At 40.4% G+C, this 25,293-nt stretch overlaps 1 protein-coding gene across 4 annotated transcripts in view; it reads left to right on the forward strand.

The window, feature by feature from the left end:
• The window catches only part of BTRC (beta-transducin repeat containing E3 ubiquitin protein ligase), a 346,883-nt gene that overhangs the window by 288,534 nt on the left and 33,056 nt on the right, over positions 1-25,293 (forward strand). For all 4 annotated transcript variants that reach the window (XM_077455333.1, XM_077455336.1, XM_077455334.1 and 1 more), the window contains 3 exons: positions 9,276-9,394; positions 22,045-22,294; positions 25,057-25,175. In XM_077455333.1, the coding sequence (XP_077311459.1) occupies positions 9,276-9,394; positions 22,045-22,294; positions 25,057-25,175 (488 nt within the window). The remainder of the gene's footprint in view (positions 1-9,275; positions 9,395-22,044; positions 22,295-25,056; positions 25,176-25,293) is intronic.

The raw sequence follows: 25,293 nt of genomic DNA on the forward strand, positions 1-25,293 counted from the left end.
CGCGGGAGAAAGGCTCTGTTCACTTCAACGGGACTGAAGTTTCATTCTATCCTGACTTCTCGGCCGACGTACAGAGGAAGAGATCTACATTTTCTAATGTGAAGAAACATCTACAAAAACTCCAAATGACCTACACCATGCTGTTTCCAGGCAAATTGTGAGTTACAGCCAGAGGGCAATTTAAATTTTTTTAATCTGTCTCTGACGCAGCTGCCTGGCTGGACCACAATGAACAAGACCATCTGACAGCACAGAGAAGCCGACAAGGGGGACTGATACCCGGAAACCAATTCTGGTAGGACCAGTATGATCTCTGATGTTTCTATTCAAGTTTATCCCTTTTACAGCGGGACATCTTACAGTTTTTCCAACTCAGCGCTATGAATAGCTTCTGCCACAATGCTAAGCGATATGTTCAGCACCATGCGAAAGTGTGTAAGTCATGCCTTCACGCTTCTACTATGCTCCACTGTGTCCCAGTTGCGGGGGCATTCTTGTTGGCATCTGTTTGTTCATCAGATACCGGGCTGTGGGAGAGAGGAGGCAGATCATTCCCACCCCGTTCAAAGTGGCTACAGTCACTCAGCAGACCAGATATATGTTCATTTATGCATCTACCATTGTTGCGCTCTGTTTTGCAACATACACTTGAATAACTTATTGAGCTTAACTTGACTTTTTTTTTCAGCCTTCAACCTTGTGTCACACAGTCAGCGAATGGCTACCTACAAGACCGTGGGATTGATTTACAAAGTGTACTATGGCTACTACTCTATTAGTGTCTTGGAACGTTCTGGGAGTGCATGACCCATTAAAATGCGCTATGATTAGCTCATGTCTGAAGAAATTTTATCCGGCCATAATGGGCCTGCAGGAGACTCGCCTCACAAAGGATACGGTGAACTTTATGCAAGATCTCTGGGTGGACAAGATGTTTCACTCCACTCACTCTGCATATTCCTGTGGAGTGAGTATGTTGATCCACAAATCCTTGACTTACCAGGAATTAGACGCGATGATTGACCCACTGGGACGATATGAGTTTCTGTATTGCAGACTGTTTACATTAACTGTGATTATTGCATTTGTGTATATCCCCCCTCCATTTTCTAGAGATATTTTACAACACCTTCTGTCTTATTTGGTTGACAAGCCTGAAGTCCCTACCAGGATTCTGGGAGACTGTAATGGCTACCAGGACCCTAGGTTGGACAAGCTTCCTCCGGTCCAGCCTCCGTCAGGTGGAAGAGGCACTATTCTTAGCCGTCTGCTGGTGGAGGTGGGATGGAGAGATGTATGGTGAATGAAACACCCTACAACCAAACAATTTTCCTGCTTGTCCAAAACCCATGGTTCTCTTTCTCATATTGACCTGTGTCAGCTCTTTATATACCCTTAACCTAGTCACTAAAGTAGAGTACTTTCCCGGGGGGATATCAGATCACTCCACATTTAACTACACATCCAGCTATCTCCCTGGCGAAAGCCCCATGGAAACCAAACACCTTTTGGCTGCAACTTTTTTCTTCCCCTGAGAGGGCGGGGAAACTGAGGTTTTTTTTCACAGAAATTAAATCTATCCAGAGGCTTCATTGAGGTGGGATTCCTTTAAGGCTTGCCCTAGAGGCACTTTCATAGCGGAAATTGCAGCCATAAATTATAATTCCTCTGCTCTTCTGGAACGGGTGGAAGATCAAGTACGACAGTTGGAGTTCTCCTATGTCACAGACCCATCAGACTCTGCGAAGGAAGCATGGATATCTGGCAAGGATTCCCTGGATCAGTTGAGATCCTCCACCGCAGAATGGTAACTATATTTTACTAAGCAGGCATTCTATGAGGAGAGGGAGAAATTAGGTCGGTTGTTAGCTAGGATTGCTAGGTCTCAACAGTCCTCCCCAGCTATAGGGGCCATTTGGTGCTCCAGTGGGTGGCTGGTGAATGACCCTGAGCTCCTTATCATTGAATTAGCATCTTTTTACAAAAACTTGTGCAGTTCATGTGATGGTTACTGTGATGAGGCACTACAGAGCTATTTAGAAAATATTTCCCTACCGGTTCTGACCCATCAGGCTCGCCAGGAACTGGAAGCACCACTCTCTCTGGACGAGTTGAAAGAGGCTGCTGCCTCTTTCCCTAACTGTAAGGCACCAGGGGATGATGGGATCACCATGGAAGTCTACACCCAGTATGGGGAAGTAATCCTACCTAAATTACTGGCAGTATTCAGCTTCTTGTTTAAAACGGAACAGCTGCCCACAACCATGTCCAGGGCAAATATCATACTATTGCTTAAACCAGGAAAAGAGTCGGCAGATCCAAGCTTATATAGGTCCATCTACCTGTTGCAAAGTGACATAAAAATACTGGCCAAAGTACTAGCAATATGATTTAACAGGGTTGTCCTGTATTGTTCACCCGGATCAGATGGGCTTCATGCCACGCAAATCAATTGCGACCAACCTCAGAAGATTTTGTGAACATGCAAACCCCAGCAGATAATGCTGGCCACAGGGCACTGTTGTCTCTAGACACCAATAAGGCATTTGACAGTGTCAGGTGGTGCTATCTATGGGCTGTATTGTCCAAATTTGGATTTAGTCCTAGGTTTATAGCTTGGACACGGCTGCAGTATAGTTCTCCACAGGCCACCATATGCATGTCTGACAGGATGTTCCCTGTCTTTGGACTGGGCAGGGGGACCAGGCAGGGATGCCCCCTGCTCTTTGCACTTGCTATTGAACCTCTTGCTGCCCAGGTGCGTGATTTCCCACAAATCAAGGGATTTCAATTTGGTGAAAAGCATGAGAAAATCATGCTTTATGCAGACGACATGCTCATCTTTTGGAGGACATGGACAACTCACTATCTAAGACAATGTCCATCATTGCTGATTTTGGCCACTATTCTGGCCTTACCATCAAGTGGTCTAAATCCGCATTGATGCTTCTGGACAAGGCACCTGGGCTGGGAACAGTACATCCCTGTCCTAGCCCTATAGTGACTACATTTAAATAATTGGGCATTCAAATATCCCCCAAACTTACTGACTTCTATAGCCTAAATACCCATTTCAGGGATAAAACAAACATATGGAACAGACTCAAAATGTCTTTAGCAGGGGAAAAAAAAAACCTTATCAAGATGATTCTTTTGCCCCAATTTTTGTACTTACTCCACAACACCCCTGTGGTTATTCCACTTAAGATATTCCGTGTGGTAAGCTCTCTGTTCAGACTACAGCTCTGGCATACCAGTCCCCCCAGGATCAAATTGGAGCAGCTGCAATATCCACAGGAGATGGGGGCGGTTTAGTACTCCCCAACCCTTGGTTATACTATCTGGCTGCACAGCTGCAGCACTTGATAAGAGCCATGTCTCCCAACCCAGCTGGTTCGTCTGCTAAACTCATGATGGGCATGGGGGCAGCATCCATACCAGAGGGCTTGGAAGCACAGCTGTTTTAACGGCCCAACACGCAAATGTCCAAATACACACTTCTCCAAAAGGTCTGGAACAAGGTCAAGCAATTGCAGCAAGTAAAGGGATACACGATTTACAGCCCGCTGTGGTAGAATAAATCATATGGGGAACTGGCCAAACTCCAACAGGGACCCAGGTGGCATACCCTAGGCATAACTCACTTCATGCATGTTTTTCATAACGGAAGACTGCTCTCTTTTCCAGATCTGCAAACTAAGTTTGCACTACCATCTAGCATGCCGTTCTACCTACAGCTACAACATGCAGTTAAAGCTCAAGGCACCTCAGTAGAATGGGTACAATCGCCCACCTCTATTTTCCACATACTCCAAAACGCCACGGGGGCATAATCTCCCAATGTTATCTTATGCTCCTTTTCACATTTCTAGAGGGATGCCCCATGAAAGTGGCAGCGCAGTGGGGGTAGGACTTGGGCCCTATAACGGGGGATCAGTGCGAGAAGGCCCTTCAATCTGTTAACACATGCTCACCGAATGTATCGCAGAAGGTATCCCAACTGTATATATTGCTGAGAGCACCCTATACTCCATAAAATTATATAAAATGGGTAAGCTAACTGACGTATTATGTGGCAAATACAGAATAGTGCCAGGCGACTTGATAAATCTCCTCTGGCATTGCCCCAAGCTCCATAGATACTGGAGGGAGGTCCTGGCCACACTTAACCAGGTATTCCAAACCAATGTTCCTCTTGAACCTTTCTGTTGCCTTTTAGGTGTACTGGAGGGGGGAATTCCAGAGCAAATGATAAGGACAGCATTGAATAGAGCCTTGTTTGAAGCTAGGAAAACAATACTTGGTGGAGTGGCAGACTTCCATCCCATAACGGTTAGGTCATGGATTCAACAGATGGGGAATATCCTCATACAAGAAAGATACCTATACCAACACAGGGCGAGTCCGAGAAAATTCGAAAAATTATGGGCCCCGTGGCTGGATACATCTGGAATTAGTCTCAAATAGCAAATGGTTACCTAGGGAATTGGATGGGTGAGAGATGCTGAACAATGTGAGGGAAAATGCTAGCAAAACATGGATGAAGGGGCACTGACTAGAGGCCGTATTGCATATGAATAATGTTTATGCCATGATATAACTACCCACCTATACATGTTCTCTTAATGTTATGTTATTTTTTTTATGTACTTGATTTTTAAGAAGGCAAGTGTGATACTTTTTACGGATATGCTTCTTTGCGATAAAAAACCTTTGATATAAAAAAAAATAGAAGCAACCATATTGGTTGCCATGCACAGGTTTTAATAAATTCCCTGCACTGTATGTTTAGTTATCTGTGCCTGCCCTGCTTTAGTTTCAATAACCCTTTCCCACCTGCCCTGTCATTCCTTTACCTGGTGCTGTACCCCAAGGGAGCAAGAAGGTCTGCACCCCAAGGGAGCAGGAAGGTCTGCCTAATCATGTGACTACTGTGATTGGCTGGCCAGATCCCTATCATTACTACAGACTTATTGCTGTCTTTGAGAGCAGCGAACCCATTCTCAGCGCACAAACCTCTGCCATCCATGGATCCATATATGCATATACATCAGCGGCAAGAGTTTAATATAGTTGAAGGCATGCTGTGTATGTACATAACCACAGCTTTTACAGCTATGCTTGTGGCCTGTTGATGTGCAGGAGGAAAAGCCACACACACCAATGTGATTTTTAAATTTTTTTAAATATCCACATGTACAGTACTGTACAAAAGTTTTAGGCAGATGTGAAGAAATGCTGTAAAGTAAGAATGCCTTCAAAAATATATATTTTAATTGTTTATTTTTTTCAGTCTATAAAATGCAAAGTGCTCAAACAGAAGGCAAATGTAAATCAGGGTGGATAAAAATCAATGATTTTTTTTGACAACATTAAAAACAGTTTTTTTTATATAAATAAGATAGTTTTTTATTTTATTTAAATCATTTTTTTTTTTTATTACATTTATTTTAATAAACAGCTTTTGGAGTAAAAATCTATCTAAAGATAGTTTTCCTTTTAAGATAAATTAATAATTTAGTTTATTCAACATGAAATGGAGCTTAGTTATGTAGCATGAAGTTGTATATTCCTAGCATGAGGCTGTATATTCTGCATATTTACATTTTTGGTAAACTCATTCAATGAATCCAAGATCTACAAGCTGAGATAACATGCACTGCATTGATGCATTCACACAATTTCACAGTAACCATGAGATAAACCAAAGTTAAGGAATATTGCTTTATCCATAGTTTGGAAAATGTATGATTGATTCGGTTTTGATAACACTGTTTTACTAACCTGACAGCTTGTTATTCTAAATAGGAAACCTTCATTTTGTTTGCAAATATTAAAGATTCTAACTACCAGCATGAAAAAGTCCTTACTTTTAAAGAGCACCTGTCATTTCAGATCCATCATGACAGTGCCTGTTAGCGGGCATCCACTCACCTGCTGCCGCCACGTCCCTCACCTTGTTGTGTCACTGCCACATTACCAGCCATCCCATTAAAATGAATGGGACTGTCAGTGAGTCAACAGCAAATCAGAGGAGCCCCACTGTGGGACAGAGATGACCGTTGCTCTTTAAAAATTATGATTTGAATCGAGTTAATTTAAATCAAGTCTTTTTACTAGTGATTAAAATCATGATTTAAATCGACTTGACTTAAATCCATCCTGATGTGAATCAATCAATATTTGGTTTGACTACCCTTTGGCTTCAATACAGCATCAATTCTTACACTTGCACACTTACACAAGGTATATAAATAACCAATTATACTAAGTAGGTGTTAATTATCATTAATTTATTATGTAGAGTAAAACACAGTCATTAACTGATACAGAAAGGAGGCTTAAAACTGGTAGGTAGTTCTACTGCATCAGCAAGATCTCCCTGCGGGAAAGATTTTACAGCAGACTGGGGCTTGAAGATGTGCTCTTCAAGCTCTTTTGAAGAAGCACTAATAAATGGGCAATGTTGAGGCCCATGGACTCAGTGGTCGGCCAAGGAAACAATGCAGCAGATGGAAGACACATCATACTTCCCTTTCGACATTAGAAGATGTCCAACAGAGTCCTCAGTAAGCATGAGCTCCAGTGTGTTCGCACAGCCCACGTGCAGAGCCCGTCAGGAAGTCGGCACTGCGCTGCTCTAATCATAGGCAGTGAGACATATCCCGATCTCTGCAGCCGTGCATCGGGACAATGTCTCACTGCCTGTGATTAGCTCAGTGCCCACTTCCTGGCGGACTCTGCGTGTGGGGTGTGCCAACACGCCGGAGCTCATCCTTAGTCCTCAGCACAGAACTGGCAGAAACCAGTGGGACTCCAACGTGGAAACAAGGTGACTCAACTATGCACAAAAACATAGGAAGTGGAGTGCAGAAAAATGGCAGCGGGTGCTCTGGACTGATGAGTTAAAATTTAAAATATTTGGCTGTAGCAGGAGACAGTTTGTTCACGAAGGGCTGGAGAGCGGCACAATGAGTGTCTGCAGGCAACAGTGAAGCATGGTGGAGGTTTTCCTTGCAGGTTTGGGCTGCATTTCTGCAAATGAAGTTGGATATTTGGTCAGGATCATTGGTGTTGTCAATGCTGAGAAATACAAGCAGATACTTATCCATCTTACCATACAATCAGAAAGGCTTGTCATTGGCCCCAAACTTATTCTGCAGAAGGACAATGACCTCAGACATGCAGCCAATGTCATTGAGAACTATCTTCAGTGTAAAGAATAACAATGATTCCTGGAAGTGATGGTTTAGCCCCCACATACCCCTGATCTCAACATCATTGAGTCTATCTGGGATTACATGAAAGGACTGAAGAATTTGAGGCACCCTACATCCACAGAAGATTTTTGGTTAGTGCTCCAAAATTTTTAAAACAACTTACCCGCTGAGTATTTTCAAAAGCTGTGTGTAAGTATACCTAGAAGAATTAATGATGTTGTAAAGGCAAAGGGTGGTCGCGACAAACATCAATTTGATTTGGATTTCTCTGTTGATTTAGCTTTTTTTTATTTTATTTTTATTTTATTTTTATTTTTTTACTCATTTATTAATTGATCAAAATAAACTATTAAAACTTTTATTTCTGAAAGCATTCTTAATTTACAGCATTTTTTTTACACCTGCCTAAAACTTTTGTTGTATATGACTGTTGGAGGCATGATGTCCACATAAAGTTTTCTCATAGAGTGTTTCTGAAATTAAATTGGGTTATATTCTATTACCAGTGTGGATTTAATTGGTGCTTAGAAATACTTTTTTACTGTAATTCAGGTGCTCTAAAATTTCACATTACTATCATTTAACTAATTCACAGAATGCTTCTGTAGCTTTGAAAATGTAAGAGGTTCAGTGCTTTGGCATGACTTTTGTATTGTAAGGTGTCTCTTGGGATCCTAAAGTAATCCTGCTTTAGTACAAATCCTAGTTTAAGAGAATTTACAGTGTGCACGTGTTTGTATGAATGTTATTTGTCCTTTAAGAATTGTTTAACTTTTGGCTGCTATATAACGCAAGTATTACTTAAAAGGATTTTTTGTAGTAGAATGTACTTGTGAAAGAAATGAAGCTCCATTCTGAGACAGTGTGTTACTTAGAATGTATATCATTTTTGCATTTATATTTATTATTCTTTATTATTAGAAATGTTTCAAATATGTTTGCATTATGTAAAACTATTTCATGTTTACACATCCAGCCACGAGCTGGAACGCTAGTCTCCTTTTCACGTTAACCTGTCTATTCTTTGCTGCTTTGTTTAAAAATTGCTTTTGCAGATTTGAAAAAATCTTGTTAATAGGTTTTATTAGCTCAAGCTTATGCATAAAGCTCAATTAGTCAGACAGTTGATGAACCACCCCTTCCCTTTCAGAGAGTCTGAAAGGAAACAGCTTATTCTTTAGAAGGCCTATTACGATCTGTGAATCCCAGGTCACATGAACATCCTACAGTAAATATTTATTTGTAAAATAAGGATTTTCTATATCTAGTGAAAAACAATGTAAAACCAAAAACCTATGTAGCTTCCCTTTAATCACAATGCAGTGTTGCTCAGTAGACACGTGCACTGCCGAAAAATTTGTTTTAGTTTTCATTTCATTCGTTTTTTTTAGGGTTTTTTTCATTTTTGAGTCATTCGTTATGATCGCAATTTGAAAATCCGAAATTAAGAAAGAAAAATCGAAAATTTGAAAGAATAGCTAATAACTATTATAAATTGTAGGTATTCGAATTTCCTTTCAAATTTGTCTTTTTAGTAAACGTAACGAATATGAATTCATCTGAAGTTACAAATTATCCGAAATAACAAATGCCACGTGTAATCAAATGGAACAGAACAAATTAACAATAATAATAAGTTTTTATTATCATTATTGTTTATTATTATTAATTTGTTACGTTCCATTCATTTAGATACGGCATTCGTTATTTTGGATAATTCATAACTTCGGATAAATTCATTACGTTCACTAACAGCCAAATTTGAAAGGCAATTCCAATACCTATAATTTAATAGTTTGTAATAGTTAAGTTATTAGTTATTATTTATGATTTTCTAATTTTCGGATTTTCGAATTTACGAATATTCGGAAAGATTTAAGGGGTTTTCATTATTTTGGATATTTCAGAATTCGGAACAAAACGGCTCGGCTATTAGTCATATATCCCCCACAGCTGTTTTCTGGTGATACCTTTTTTGTTGTTGTTTGGTTTATAAATGTTGCCTAGCTTGATGGTCTTTTTACTGACCTGCATATGGTCTTTTTCTTTACCTAGATATGGGATAAAAATACTTTGGAGTGTAAACGAGTGCTGACGGGACATACAGGGTCTGTTCTGTGCCTGCAATATGACGAGCGAGTTATCATTACTGGCTCTTCTGACTCCACAGTCAGGTATGTATTCCTAGAAGAGTAAGGTATGTCTGATAATATAGGGTCAACCATCAATAGCCCAATTGTGGTGCTAGGTTCAGAATGGTGGGAAGATGGTGCTTTTTGTGATAAAGTGTGTTTGGAATGTACACAAAAAGTGGAAAAACAATGGTATGGCATTACAACTGACCTTTTGTTTTATACTCACAGCAGTAAAAGTGTTTAAGCAAAAATTCAACATTGTATGTCATACACCAGGGGTGCTGAACCTTTTGAAGAGCGGGTACCAATAAAGTGATTTGGTAACCAGTCACGCGCCACAGCGAAATGAAATGGTTCAGAATTTCTAATTTTAAATTTTAAGCATTTATTTTCCTATTTGCTCTAAAATATGAAAAAATATTTTTAATACTTCATATTTATCAACTGGAATCTAGGTAGGGTGTGCCACAGCATCTAATTTCATAATATCTGATGTTCACACCCCTTCTCCTCACCCTTTCTTTTTATACTGTTACCAGCATTCATGTTTGTTGAGTGGTTTGATCTGGCCATGGTGTCTCCAAGTAAATTGCCAGTGCTAGGCTGTAGTACAATCTGTTTTTAAAAGAAAAAAAAATGCATTATACTATAAGAAGTGGGTTTAGGTAATTAAAAAAAAAATTCTGAAGCTTACTAAAATAATTTGTAGATTGCCAATAATCTGTATAGATTATCTTTATGTATAAGAAATTCACACTTTCATACATTTATTCTTCTAAAAAAAAAAAAAAAGTTCTGAATTTTTTCTTTTTTTTTTAATAATAGCTTTTCTTGTTGGAAAAAACAATAATGCAGCTTTTTTTATTTTAAAGGTTCTATGTTTACACAAAGTAATAGTTGTTATTAGCAGATGACTTATTAAATTACAGGTCATTACCTTGCTGTATATGACCATTTGGGTGGAATAATTGTGTATGTCATGTGTCCTTACCCTGTGCAGCGTGGGGTCTTTTTTCATTAATTAGTCTTTTTACATTCTCTCCTTACCCTTTTTCAATGAGTTTAAGGAGATAAGAGCCTATGTAATAAAAAGCAGTAAGGTGGAAGAGGCATTGTGAGTTTCCCTGTAGTTTCTAGCTGTTGGTTTACTGAAGATGCAGCATGAGACTTTTAATGGTAATGGCAGCAATAAACGTATGGAGACGGCATTTTGTCTTCCAGTTCTTTTACAGATATTTTAAAGGGACAGCAACACGAATTTTAATGGTCACTGATTAAATGGAGAATAGCTCTATTTTTAGAGTGTATTTCAAGACAGGAAAAAAACTGCTGATGTGCTAGAAATATAGTGTACCCCTACTTTCCTCTTTGACAGCACAGCTCTGAATTTTAATCAGCCCTGCCTACTTAATTTCTGATCGATTTACAAAGAGCACAGACCTCTCCTCATCTCCTACACCCATTCTAATCTCCTCATTATTTTTTTTTTTTTAATTTTTATTTTATTTCAGAAATAGAATCTCAAGACATCTTCCAAACATCATCAAAATAACATAGTAACCATGCCCCAACAACAGGTTAATAAATACATTTCAAAAGTTCATTTAGTTCATACGCATAATAAACCACCTATCTCTCAAAATATTAATCTCCCCTTGGTCATGAACTTAAAAACCCAACCTTATCCAAAAAACTCAAATATCCCATCGCCTGGGGAACACCTCTTATAGTGGTAAGCTATCTACTCTTCCCTTCCATTTCGACCAACCCAACCAACTAACATAAAACAAGACAATGACAGGACAAACAAAAAAAAAGGACCCAACCCAAATTGCCTCTTCTTATTTTAGGATGCAAACTAAATAAACAGTTAAGCTTAGGCTTAGTAAAGAAAACAAAACAATAGTTCAAAATTTCTCAAAGTATGGCGAGTAAACAATTCATCCATCTCTACCTAAATTAAGAAAAGCCCCATAGGACCCAAATATCTATTTATACAGACCAGGGGACTATATCCCCTACCTTTTTATTTTCCAAAGTTCCCAAGCTAGTCTTTTTTTTATACATTTTAATTCTCTTATCAGTTTAAATCTCATATATAGAATCAAAAGACTTCATCCAATTAATACTCATAGACCCGCTATAACTCTTATAATCTATCTTCTGTAAACGCTCCAGTCTTTTAGCGGGCCTCTGATTGCTGTGTAATTAGGACTGTCTGTTGAGTTGTTGCACTTATGTGACTTGGTGGCTGTGAAAGTAGCTGAAGCCAATTCGGGACCTTAAGAGGCTCAATATCAAGAAAAGAAAATAAGTCTGGTAAAGTCAGCCTGTGTGTTTGTAGAAAAAATACAGAAGAGTCCTTACACACTAGGACAGAGACTGGAAACCTCCAGCGATAGGTATAGCCCAGCTGTTGCACCCGATCCAAAACTTGACGGAACATTACTCTGTGTTGCAATGTGGCTCTTGACAGATCAGGTAATTAATTGTGCATCTTCAAAATCTATTGTGCCTGCTTCCCAAGCATTTTGAAGTATAGCCTCTCTATGAGAATAGTAATGCAGGCGGAAAATCACATCACGGGTGGTGGCTTGGATCCAGGGATCTGTACAGCTCCATATTAGTGGGTACATTTTGAATTAATATTTTTTGAAAAATCAACATTACCGTATTCCAGAGGCTCTCCCAATCTGTAGCTTCTGGGAAAAGTGGTTCCGGCGACTCCGATCTTTCAGCCCCTCCATCTGCACTTGTATTGCCGCTGCAGTGTCTGTCTGTGAGACCCCAACTCTCTCCAATTCCGATACCCGTTGCTGCAGCCTATTCGTTGCAGTCTCATTAACTGTAAGAAGCTCCGTCGATGTCTGCACAAGCTGCAGTTCCTTACGGTGAGAGTCTTCCACTCTATTGATCAGTGTTTTATGTTAGCCCTCATTGGAAGCACTTGTATTAATGATTTCAAATCTTCCTCATCTGTCCTGCCACCCCACCAAAGTGCCTAGCCCTCCAGCACTGGGGTCCGCGGGGTATCCTGGAAAATATCTTTGTTCACCACAGCGGCTACTGGGACCTGTGCCGCCTGCACAGGTAAGGTCCTGACATCCTGATCCCATACGTTCGCCGTCCTCGTCCCGTGTAACTGGGAAATACTGCTGTATCTCTTGTTGATTTCCGCTGATGTTAGCTGCTTTGCAGGAGGTTCTGGACTCTTGCTGTTTGCTCGAGTGCATGCCACTGTCTCCCTTGGAGCTACATTCAATCTAGGGCTGGAGGAGGGCTGGGAGCTTGTGTGTTCTCACCCGACCATGCTCAGACCACACCCCCTCCTCATTATTATTATACAGGATTTTTATAGCACCAAAAGTTTACTTTACAATATAAAAGGGAGACCATATGTTACAATACAAGAGGATTAAGAGGACCCTGCTCAGAAGAGTTTACAATGTAATAGGGTGAGGTAGGTGGTACAAAAGGTAGTAACTGTGGGGATTGAGCTGATGGAAGTGGTAAAAGATTAGCTGGAGGTATGATGGGCTTCCTTGAAGAGATGCATTTTCAGGGAATTCCTGAAGGAAGCTAGAGTAGGAGATAGCCAGACAGGTTGAAGTAGAGAGTTCCAGAGGATAGGAGAGGCTCTGGAGAAATCCAGGAGATGAGCATGGGAGGAGGTAACCAGGGAGCTTGAGAGTAGGAGGTCTTGAGAGGAGCAGAGAGGACGGTTTGTCAAAATCTTGAAGCCGGGTTTTGTTTGCTTGAGGAGGAGGAATGCCGCATATGTGGTTTGCAGTTGGAGGACCAGGATTTGGAGAAATGTCCCCTGAGACTAGGAGAAGGAGGGTGAAGAAGGTAAGATGGGAGTGAGATGTGTATGAGTGCATGTCTAACTGCCCTGGTGTTTAGATCAGCAGGTGGGTTCAGCAATTGCGGAAGGTGATGGGTGCAGTAGGAGAGAGAGGGTAGGAGTGAGAGCAATATGTCTATGCTGTTTGATGGAGAGGAGGAGTAGAGTAAGAATAATTTGAGGATAGAAGACACAGATGTGAGAAGAAAGAGAAGAAGGAGCATGTTAGTGGATAGAGAGTGGGAATCTGACTTCAAATTAAATGTCAAATGCTGGTTTGCTTGCTGTCTTTACAGAGTGGTAATCTTCATACAGCGTTGGTTATCCTTCTTTAGGTAAACTGCGGTGATGAAACTGTGCAACAATCGTGACAGACTTCTGTGCCTTGCCCTTGTCTGCCCCTCCTCATAAGCCGCTTTAAATTTATAGGGAGATTGAGTAGGCAAGCATTTCTCAATTGATCAAAATAGGGTCTGATTTGAGACACATTAATATGGCAGGAGAGATGGACAATACTGTACCAGACCAGCCACAGACACATGGAGGTAAATTGGAGCTTTGAGCTCTGAGAGTGTAGCCTTTCATTCCACGGAGACGGTCCTGACCCCTTTCTCCCACCTCCTGCTGGTGGTCCAGGACTATATACTTATGACGAGCATTACTCCCACTTATATCTTGTAAGTGTTTTTAATCTTGTGATATAAATATTGTTTTAATACTACACTTAGAGGCGCCTCCTTCCTGTTTCTTTTATCAGTCACAGACACAGGGCTAGGGTCGTAAAAGGTAATTGAGTCTCTTGATCACTCAAGCCAAATGAAGTTGAGACTCAATCATCAGTTATGTTGCTAATGCAGTGCATTTGTTATAGAGCTAGCATTAAATATATAAGTTTAAAGATATGGCAGCAGAAGACATTGCCAAAACATAAAGAGCAGTATCAGATAATCAGGCAGAGCAGGGTGTACATATGGATAGTAGAAGACATTTACCAAAACATAAAGGGCAGGAAGTTATAAGCGCACAAGGTAAGTTCACAAGATTTCTGGCAAAATCAACAGATACATTTTGCACTTATCAAACAGATGTGGGAGTCACCCACAGCAGCGTGAATAATGGTGTGTGTGAGAAAACACTCCAAGAAATCTTGTGCCCTCCACCACAAATGAGCCTCTTACCAGATACTATGGATCTCTAGTAACGGAGATCATTGTAGCATGTGACAGTAGTAAGAAGAGCCGGCAAAACTGTAATCCTTTGTCGTTTATTGGTACATCAGAGTGACAATAAAACAGTAATGCTGATGCGTTTCGGCAATAGCCTTAGCATGTGACATGACAAATGCCTCTAGTTACCCTGCGATGGTCTTCATCCAACAATCAAACTGGGCAGCTCCACGGTAACAGACGCCTGTCACGTCAGGTGGAATGCTCCTGTTCCTCTGATGATGCCCTCTGACACAAAATGCGCTGAGAGGGACATGAACTTGTGATGTCATCACACCCACTGAGGAGGCTTGCCGGCGATGGCAACTATGGCTTTGTGCCTGCGTTTTGCTTTTATATGCTTGGCAGTTTTCACACTATGTGCGGCCTCTGTTTTCTTAATCCAGTGTGGTTAATGTAAATGGCCTGCCAGGGTCTTTTACCTTGGATCTGGTCAGTTTGGTTGTCGGATGAGGACCATCACAGAGTACCTAGAGGCGTTTGTCCTGTCGCATGGTATAATGATCTCTGTTACTGGAGATCCATAGTATGTGGTAAGAGTCTCATTTGTGGTGCAGGGCAGGAGATTGCTTGGTGTGTTTTTGCACACCATTATTCACACTGCTGTGGGTGACTCCAGGGGGCCTGCAGATTTCATTAACCTTGGTGGATGGACTTTTTGCTAATATTTTGATAGTTACTTTAAAAGTTTTTATTTGCAATTTATATCACACTTTTGGACTGTTAACATTTATTTGATTCTCAGCACTTATAAAAACATTTATCATTATCATGCAAATACCCTTTAACAGACCAACCAATATATATGCACTTTTTTTTCCCTTTACACACTGGAACACAACACATGGTGTATATGCTACTTTTCATTTGCAGGCACTGTACAGTGTGTTAGGATGCCATTCAGCGCATGTGCCTTGCTTTCACATGCATTACAGTAAAGTGCGTTTAAAATGTATATTATTGTAGTGGGTATGGACTTTTAATGTTTTCTTTGTGCTAATATATGTGCAGTGTGCTAATGTTTGTGTCTGCTGCAGCTCTATGAAGAGCTATATTAATCCTTTATATTGGTGGTGAGCTGCCTAAACTGGACCATGTAAGCCTCCCTTAACACTTTGGTACATTTCAGCAACAAGAGCCACATGACTAGAAATAATTTTCAGTAGATGACTATTATGTATTTTGGACCATATGGCTTGTCTACTTGCCTAACTGTCTCTAAAACCTTCCAAGTCTTCATTTTATCACTTTTATTGGTAATCTGTAGGTAGTTCCATTTGAGTTGATTTCCATTCACAGCAGGTTGAAGGAAAATCACACTGTACATTATGAAGGTTAGTTAATTCCTGTAAGAAGGAATATGCCAGTCAGAGTGCACTGAAAGCCTACTAAACCAAAGGCCATAAAGAAGTGTCAACCACCTCCCATGCAGCACTCTCACTAAAACGGAGTGCAGATGCAATCAAACTGCCCTTGTACACTGCTAGAGTAATGCCTGGTCTGGGGCAAAAAGTAGGTTTGGCATATATAGTAGGAATTCACCAATACCATTTCTTTTACTGCAAGTACCGATACTTTTTCAGTACTCGCTGATACCTACAGCAACAGTTTTGTTTTCACTTCAGCTGTCAGCAATGGTACAAATGGTACCTCAGCAGTGATGTTGGGTAATGATTATGCTCTAATGGCCAATGAATGTGATATATTTTGACCCAATAAGATCTGTTTAAGCTAAGTTCCTTGACATAAGGTCACAAGAACCTAATTCTCTTGAGTCACAAAAATGGGTACCAATCAGAAAATGTAGGTGCCTGGATATTGGGCATCACCCCCCAGATGTAAGACTCATATTCTTTTTTACTAAAAGCTTTTAATCCCAGCTATAGAGCTTTTATTTCTGTAAACACATCCTTTTTTGTCACATTGCTTATTTGTGTCTTGGAGATGTTTTTAAACTGCAGAAGGCCAAATGTGTACAAATTGTCCAACTCATTTTATAGTTCAAAAAAGACCACGCTGAAAAGATGAATTGGTTTTATTTCTTTCTTTGACCTTTATTCTACTGTCAAATGTTGGTATACATATATATTTGTTGTTTCTAGAACACTGCGTATCAGACTTTATTACTGTCTTTAAAGTATTCTTTAAATATAACTTTGGAAAGTCTTTGAAGTGTTCACATGTGCCAATAGATAAAAAAATAACCTTATTGTAAAGTATGCTAAAAATAACACGTGTGATTTTTGGTGTCGTAAAATTGAGGGAATAACTGATCATTGTAACAGAGTGCTTGAATGTACAGGTGTTAATGAAGGGTAGAGTTACTAAGACCTCTTTCACACTGAGATGCTTTTCAGGCGCTTTCACGCTAAAAAAAGCGCCTGAAAAGCTCACGAAAAACTATTTCCATTAAAATCAATGAATGCTTCACACTGGAGCAGTGGGCTGGCAGGGCGGTGAAAAAATGCCCCTCTCCATTGAAATTAATGGAAAGCTCTTCAAAAGTGCTCAAGTGTTTTACTGGCAGTTCAGAAGCGGCTCAATGTGAAAGGGGCCTTATAGGTCCAGTCTTGGATGTACTGAGAATAAGGTAAAGAAAGGCCATTAACTAGAACATGAAGGCCAGGTGGTTTGTATAGTAGATTGTCATTAGAATATGGAAATTGTCATGCAGAAATGGTCAGTTTACTATTGTTCAAAAATGTAATTTAAAGCCCATCTGTATATATATGAAGTCAAATAGATGCTGTACTAACAAAATGCCTGGTCTTACCTCCATGTTCCAAGGCACTTACAGGCAAAAGTCAGTCACAAGCAATAATATGCCAAGGTACAGGACTATACCCGTGATAAAAAGGCTTCAATTGAGCTTTAGAACCAAATCTAATAATTCATTTTCCAGAGTATGCTGTGCAATATGAAATGTAAGGGAATGAGTAGAATGGGAGTAAGTGATCCCTGTCGCAAGCCAAATGTTAGGGAGAAAGGAGAACCACGAAAGGTGTGTCTGTGTCCCAATCTACACAAGGAAGGCCCCTTTCACGCGATAAGCCCGCTCGGATTCGCCTGTCCATTTTTCAGGCAGATCTGAGTGGGCCACCCATTGACTCCTATGGGCAGGCGGATGTCAGCGGAGATGTGTCCGCTGACACCCGTTTGCCATCTGATCAGATCATATCCGCTCAAAACACACATGGCAATATGTTCGCCATCCATCTGGCCGATCTCCCCATAGAAATCAGCGGGGCTCTGATAGGTCCCTCCCTAAGTAGAGACAGACCTGTCAGTCGCCGGCTCAGCGGAGATCATCCGAGCGAAAGGGGTCTAACAGTACAGTTTCGTTGGGATGGCCAGATATTAGATATGGCCATTTGGAAAATAAGGACCCAGGCAAATATGGCAACCAGGTACATTAGATGAAAGCTTGTATGAAACTGGAGACAGCAGATAAACAGGCAAAGTGTTCACATTTGTCTAGAGTTTACCTTTAAATGGGATTTGAAACTAATTGGTTGTTATTATGCAGCGTGCTTTATTCTGGGAAAGCTGTAATGTAATACATTGGCATTATTCTTGATGAAATGCTTTTCTGATGTGTGATTGCTGAAAAAATGACTAGTCAGCAGACTAAGCTTTAGACATTTCCCTGTAATAATCCGCCTGCTCTTTGAATTTAAAATGTGGATTTCTAGTAAATTTCAAATAAGTGACACAAAAGCAATAAGTTACAGTGAGTAATCTGTTTTTCTTCATATTTTAAAAACCGTCCACAAACCCATACACTTGTCTCATAATACATTATGTCTGCCGCATTTCAGAAGGATACAAAGCCAATTTTCATATAGACTTGTGTGTCAGAGTAAGAGTGGATTATTCCAGGCCTTAGATAAATGGATTAACTATACATTTGGGCTGTCTTCTGCTACACTTCATGGCATAAAATATTTAAAGAATAAATCCACTAAGCGCTATTTGTGCATTTAAACTAGCCATATAACAAACCTTAGAGCAAATGTAGAAACCCAACAGCTGTTTCAGTCATAAAGCCTTCACTCTTTATGTAACCAACAATCAGGCAAGTTTTAGACAAAAAAAAAAGGAAAATAGGACTATTCCTCTTTAGCATTGTTTTGGAGGTCTGAACCAGACTCCCATAAAGCAATAGAAGCTGCCTTGTTGTGCTCTGTGTAGGCTGTGCTGTCAGCATTAATTGGTGTACAGCCATGGCCAAAAGTTTTGAGAATGACAGAAATATTAATTTTCACAAAGTCTCTGCTGCCTCGGTCCAGAATCTTATGAAGAGTGATCAGATGAATCGCAATTCATTATAAAGTCCCTCTTTGCCATGAAAACAAACTTAATGCCATAAAAAAAAAACATTTCAAATGCATTTGTGAAGAAGGCTTCAGGGCACCCAAGAAAGTCCAGCAAGCGCTGGACCATCTCCTACACTTGATTCAGCTGTGGAATCGCGGCACCACCAGTACAGAGCTTGATCAGGAATGGCAGCAGGCAGGCAAAGTGAGGAAAAGACTTTGAGGATGGCCTGGTGTCAAGAACGGCAGCAAAGAAGTCACTTCTCTCCAGGAAAATCAGGGAAAGATTGATATTCTGCAAAAGGTACAAGGATTGGACTGCCCCTTTCCCATTGTTTGGGGCATCTGAAAAAAACATTGTCCGGAGAAGAAAAGGTGAGTGCTACCATCAGTTCTGTATCATGCCAACAGTAAAGCATCCTGAGACCATTTGTGTGTGGGGTTGCTTCTCAGCCAAGGGAGTGGGCTGACTCCCAGTTTTGCCTAAGAACACAGCCATGAATGGTACAAAAGCATCCTCCGAGAACGACTTCTCCCAACCAACCAAGAACAGTTTGGTGACAAACAATGCCTTTTCCAGCATGATGGAGCACCTTTTGCCATAAGGCAAAAGTGATAACTAAGTGGCTTGGGATACAAAACATCAAAATTTTGGGTTCATTGCCAGGAAATTCCCCAGACTTTAATCCCATTGAGAACTTGTGGTCAATCTTCAAAAGGCGGGTGAACAAAAAAAACCCCACAAATTCTTGCAAACTCCAAGCATCGATTATGCAAGAATGGGCTGCAATCTGTCAGGATGTGGCCCAGAAGTTGATTGACAGCATGCCAGGGCAAATTGCAGAGGTCTTGAAAAGGAAGGGTCAACACTGCAAATATTGACTCTTTGCATAAACTTAATGTAATTGTCAGTAAAAGCCTTTTTGGCACTCATGAAATGCTTGTGATTCTACTTCAGTATACCATATTAACATCTGACAAAAAGATCTAAAAACACTGAAGCAGCGGACTTTGTGGAAACTAAAATTTGAGTCATTCTCAAAACTTTTGGCCACGGCTGTAGGGACAGAGGTAGACACGTTTTTCAGGCTGTTTTTGAAATTGGCTTGCTTTGTTGCCCTCCTCTATTGTAATAGTTAGAGCTAAATGTGCTTATTATTGTATTTAGCTATCCATATACTGCATTGCTATTAGGACTGTGCTGTTTAATGCCTATGTTTCATTTTAAATGTACATTTAAAAAAAAAAAAACAGCACAAGGGATGTTCCTTGCTATCAGCATGATGTGTCCTTTGTGCTGCTGTCTCCTGGTTTAGTAGAAACGATATAGCAAAAAGTTTGTGGACACCTCACCATCACACTTATATGGGCTTGTTGGACATGCCATTCTAATACTAGGGGCATTAAAGAGGAAGTCAACTATTATTAATATAGGCTTACCTGTAGGTAAAAGTAGTTGTACAGGGTGTACAGTCACTTTATGGCCTTTTGTGACTTAAATCACACAGAATCACAACTTTGTTATTTTGGGGACGAGCCCTGTGCTAATTTGGTTAAATGCAATGTGATTTTGTGCCCCATAGACTTCAACGGAAAGGCTGCTACATGTGTTTTTGATGCGTTTGCAGTGCGTCCACCTCCCCCCAACTATTCCCTGCTTCCTCCTCCAGAAATCACAGTATGAAAATTGTGTCAAAAAAATGTGCCAAGTCGTACTGCACTTGCACTACATAATGATATTGGAAATCAGAAGAAATTGCAGTTGCACTAATGTGCACCAGGCCTAATGTGGAGCTCTTCTTTGTGGCCCAAACAGCCTTCACTCTTCTGGAAAGACTTTTGGAGTGTGCCTGTGGGAATTCCATTCAGCTATTTGAAAGGTCAGGTACTGATGTTAATTGAGAAAATCTGACTCACAATCTTCATTCCATTCATCCCAAAGGTGTTCAGTAGAGTTGAGGCCAGGGCTGCTTACGGCCACTTGCGTTTCTCCACACCAAACTCAAATCATATCCTTAAGGACCTGACTTTATGCACAGGGGAACAGTCCTCATTATGAACAAAAAAAGAGCCCTCCTCAGACTACAAGGTTTCCACAAGGTTGAAATTCTGCAGTTGTCTAAAATGACTTTGTATACTGTAGCATTATTAGTACCCTTTACTGGAAACACCTAAACTCAAACATTTAGAGGGTTGTTCACATGCCAGTTTAGTGCAGGTGTGATGATCAGGTGTCCACAAACCTTTAACGATATTGTGTATCTGAGAAGAATGTAAAGATCGAGAAGCACAGGACTAGCACGCAAAATATGAAAATGTGCATTTCATGCAACCCAGCAATGGAGCAAAGTTGTACAAAATATGCCATAAATCAGGGAAACATTCAGTAAATAGTGCCAGTGGGGTATATCAAATATCTATGTTGTAAAATAAGTGAACAGATTTCCCTCAATATGGCAATTTAATTCTAGGTAGAGGAGTTTTGGTAAATGTTTTGGGGGGAAAAGGCCTTTCCTCAGGAAAGAGGTCTCTGCTGAAGAAGGGGTTTCGTTCTGAAACATTTATTTGAGATATTGTACCACCCTGTTTGGTATTGAGGGTAACCTATTCACTCAAATGTATGCATAACCACTTTGGCCCTATTTACTTTGTTTCCTTGATTTTATTGATTTATGACAAGTCTTGTACAATTTTGTTTTTATGCTGGGTTGCATTAAACGTACATTTTTATATATTGTTTGCTAGTCCCATGTTTACTGATTTATATTTTGGCATTTATAGGTAGGTTTCCTTATGTGGGACTGTAGCACCTGAATTCTTATATTTCACTGTAGTAGTGCTATGAATCACTAATTTCATGAAATGATGAGCAGTAGTATAAAGTGTATTTATAGCCATATTTTTTTTTCTAGTTTGGGAGTGGGGACGAGATAGTCTGCCATGTTTTTACTGCCCTTAGTGTTCCTGTTGGTGAAATTTGTCCTCATTATTTGTCTAGGTGAAAATTGAGGTACAAGAAAATCTTTCATTAAGAACACTTGTCCTGGAGTAAAGAACAGACTTCCCTTCACTTTGAAGTGTTTTCTTCTCAGCTCTTGTAACAGGAAGTGAAGGAAAATATCCCCAACAGACACCAAATAAATAAAATCTAACAGGGGTTTTAATTATGCTATGATATAAAATGAATAGAATCAGATAACAGCTGGCAGAAAATGGAAGGTTTTATTTCAAGTGTGCAGTAGGAGTATGTCTGTCTGATTTTTGCATTGCATCTCTGACCCTTCATGTTTCTTTCCATTGCAGGGTTTGGGATGTAAACACAGGAGAGATGCTGAATACATTAATTCACCACTGCGAGGCTGTGCTGCATTTGCGGTTTAATAACGGTATGATGGTCACCTGCTCCAAAGATCGCTCCATTGCAGTATGGGACATGGCCTCTGCAACAGATATCACTTTAAGAAGGGTTCTTGTGGGCCATAGAGCCGCAGTGAATGTGGTGGACTTTGATGACAAGTACATTGTTTCTGCCTCCGGTGACAGAACTATTAAGGTGGGTGATATTTCCTGAAAGTTTTTCCTTTACAAATGTTTTGTTTTGCAAGCAGGTTGTATGTTTCCTCATCTTTGTGTTTTCCTCCCTGTCTTCTCATTCCTTTAGAAACCAAAAATGCTAGAAGGTTTTTTTTTTGTTTGTTTTTTTGTTTTTTTGTTTTTTTGTTTTTTTTTGGCCCTTCATGTATGTGTATAAAAAATGGCAACCACCCTAACCTATAACTAGCCTTTTCAGGAAGGTGCTGTCTAACAGTTTGTGTTAAAAATAGAGGGTTTTGTTTGCACACACACGTAAGCCAAGGTGCCCATGTCAAGGGACCTCTGTGTATATACTGTGGTCCTAAAGTAAAAATTTCCAGAGCCTCCATAGTAGAAGCACATACTGTATGTCAATGGATAAGTTAAGGGCAGGTGTGCCTGGAGGAAGCCCACCCCTCCTTAAAGGCACAAGGGCGCACATGACGCCCAGCAATTGCACAATCGCAGTGAAGGTATCCAATACGCCCTTGCACCCAATTCATCCAACTGTCCAAAAAAAAATGGTAACCACCCCAACCTATAACTAGCCTTTGCAGCAAGGTGCACATGGAGAGGGAATGTACATTGCAAACAAACAAAAGATGTCCCAGCACACTTGCCAGCCAGCCTGCAAAACAACCAAATTGACCCTGTTTAACAGTTTGCGTAAAAAATGTGTGCACTTGTTAGTGGGGTGTAGACAGAATTATAAAGGTCTTTGTGACAGGAACTGCTATGACTAGTTCTATTTATAAGTCCCCACACAGAATACCTATGGGGACATAAATATGAGTTGATTATTTAATTTAAGCATGAAATATAAACCAAAATGCTGTGGTAATGTTGAAAGTCTGGTGTTTTTTTTTTTTTTTTTTTTTGGCTTTGTCACTGCTTGGGAGACTCGCCTTGATTAAATAACAAGGTCCAATTAGGTATTTCTCCCCTTTCTAAAATTCTGCACTAAAAAAAACATGGTGGACGAAAAAGTTAATATACTTGCCTTTTACATGATCTCTGACGAGATCCAGTGCAAGGGTGATGTCTCCATCTTTCTGTCAATCTTCTGGGGAAAGTTGAATAGCCCACATCCTACAAGAAGGTACACTATGCAAGAGCACCATCTCTTGAGATTTAGGGTACTCCGCATTCTCCCTGAGCTTGTTAGAATGATGGTACCATCACCCCCTGCGGTAATGGAAGTTAGAGGAAAGGTAAGTATGGGATCTTCAATTTTGCAACCACAGCCATTTATTTATTTCAGTTTAGGGGGCCCTTAATAAATATGAGAGAAATGCATAGACTGTCTTTGCTCTTTTCTTTCTGAAATGGGTTATTTGACTCTGTTGCTGATACTTTCAAAGACCTTGACAAAGAAAATGTAAGTTGATCAAGTGTATCTTCTCTTCACGGGGCCGTATGCTTGTTTTGGACCTCTCTTCGAAAAAAGATGAAATGAGGGGATAATCATGCCAACTAGGTAGCTAACATATATGGGAGAAGCAATGCCATTTTGCATGTTTCCTCCATGAGGGTTTCCTTTGAGTGCATGATTCAGTATTAGCAGCACCCAGTAGATGTTTCAAAGGAGAGTTAATCTGTGTTAAAGCCTAGTCTCTTAGAGACTAGCAAAGGGGTGCTCAACCTTTTGAAGGGCCAGAGGCACTTAAGTGATTTGGTAACTTGTCACGGGCCACAATGAACTATGGGGTTTTATGCCCACCCGCGCCCCATACAACCTCAAATGTAAATGAGCCCTTACTGTCCTGAACCTCCTATATGACTATTTTCACACAGATGCGCTGTGGTTTACTCTCCCTTTGGTTAGCTGCACTGAGCCATTCAGGAGTTGGAGTGCACTTTCAAAAAGAGCACCAAACCCACAGGATATAATAGCAGTCCATGGCTCAGTGCAGCTAACTTGCAGGAAAGCTGCACCTGCGGATCAGTGTGAGAACAGCATAATGACCCTTTTATAAGTGTTTATATACCCACTGCAAAAGTGCAGTGTATATGATAATGAGTAAGCGATAACGTTTGCATGAAACGTGTCTACCTCTTTGTCCCCTGCTCCATCTGTCAACCACTTGTCATATGAAGCTTGAATAAAAAGATTTTTAGAAGTGCAGCATTCCGGTATAATTTCCTTATGCAGTGTATATGATGTTTAATACTACACAGGCTGCTAAAAAGGTCCCTAGTGAAGTGCATTTGGTCTCACTCCACCTGGGACAGAAGTTGGCGCTACAGAGAAAGCATCGGCTTATGCGGCTCCTGCTCCCTCCTTGGCCGCCTGCTTCCTTCAGTGCCAGCTCCGGCTCCATGCACTCTGATGCTCTGGGATGGCAAGTTTGGCAACCCGTTGATCACAATCTGGGCTTGCCAACCCACCTTCCTAGAGCATGGGCATGGAATTCCCTGTTTTTAGGTCACAGGTTGAGCACCCTGCTCTAGCAGAAAAATCTCCTTTTATTCCTTTGACAGTAAAGAGTGACTCCACAAACATGAAAAGCCACAGCAAGGAAGAGTGGTAGATACACACAGCCAAGAACTCTGGTGGTGATGCAGTGACATCCCTGCTAGACTTACGGTATATGAGAATGTATGAGAGACTGACAGGTTATTCAACCCACCGGTGTCTACTGATGCTTTTTTGAGTAGGTTTAGACTTAAAAATACTAGCATTTGTAACTTTATTTTTGTGTATATAAAATTTGTTTTTTATCCCTGTTTCTTTGTCTCCAGGTATGGAACACGAGTACATGTGAATTTGTGCGTACATTAAATGGTCACAAGCGTGGCATTGCCTGTCTACAGTATCGGGACAGACTGGTGGTCAGTGGCTCTTCGGATAATACCATAAGGTACGTGTTATTTAACCAATTATTGTTTGTGATGTGTGGGCAGATCGATTTTTGTGTTTTAGCTAGGAAGGAGGTTTTATTTTGGATGTAGTTCTCTAAAATCGTAGATGTTGGGGAG

The sequence above is a fragment of the Lithobates pipiens genome, unplaced genomic scaffold, assembly GCF_037356315.1.
Source record: "Lithobates pipiens isolate NorthernLeopardFrog02 unplaced genomic scaffold, aLitPip1_a1.2 Scaffold_25, whole genome shotgun sequence".
NCBI classification, from domain to species: domain Eukaryota; kingdom Metazoa; phylum Chordata; class Amphibia; order Anura; family Ranidae; genus Lithobates; species Lithobates pipiens.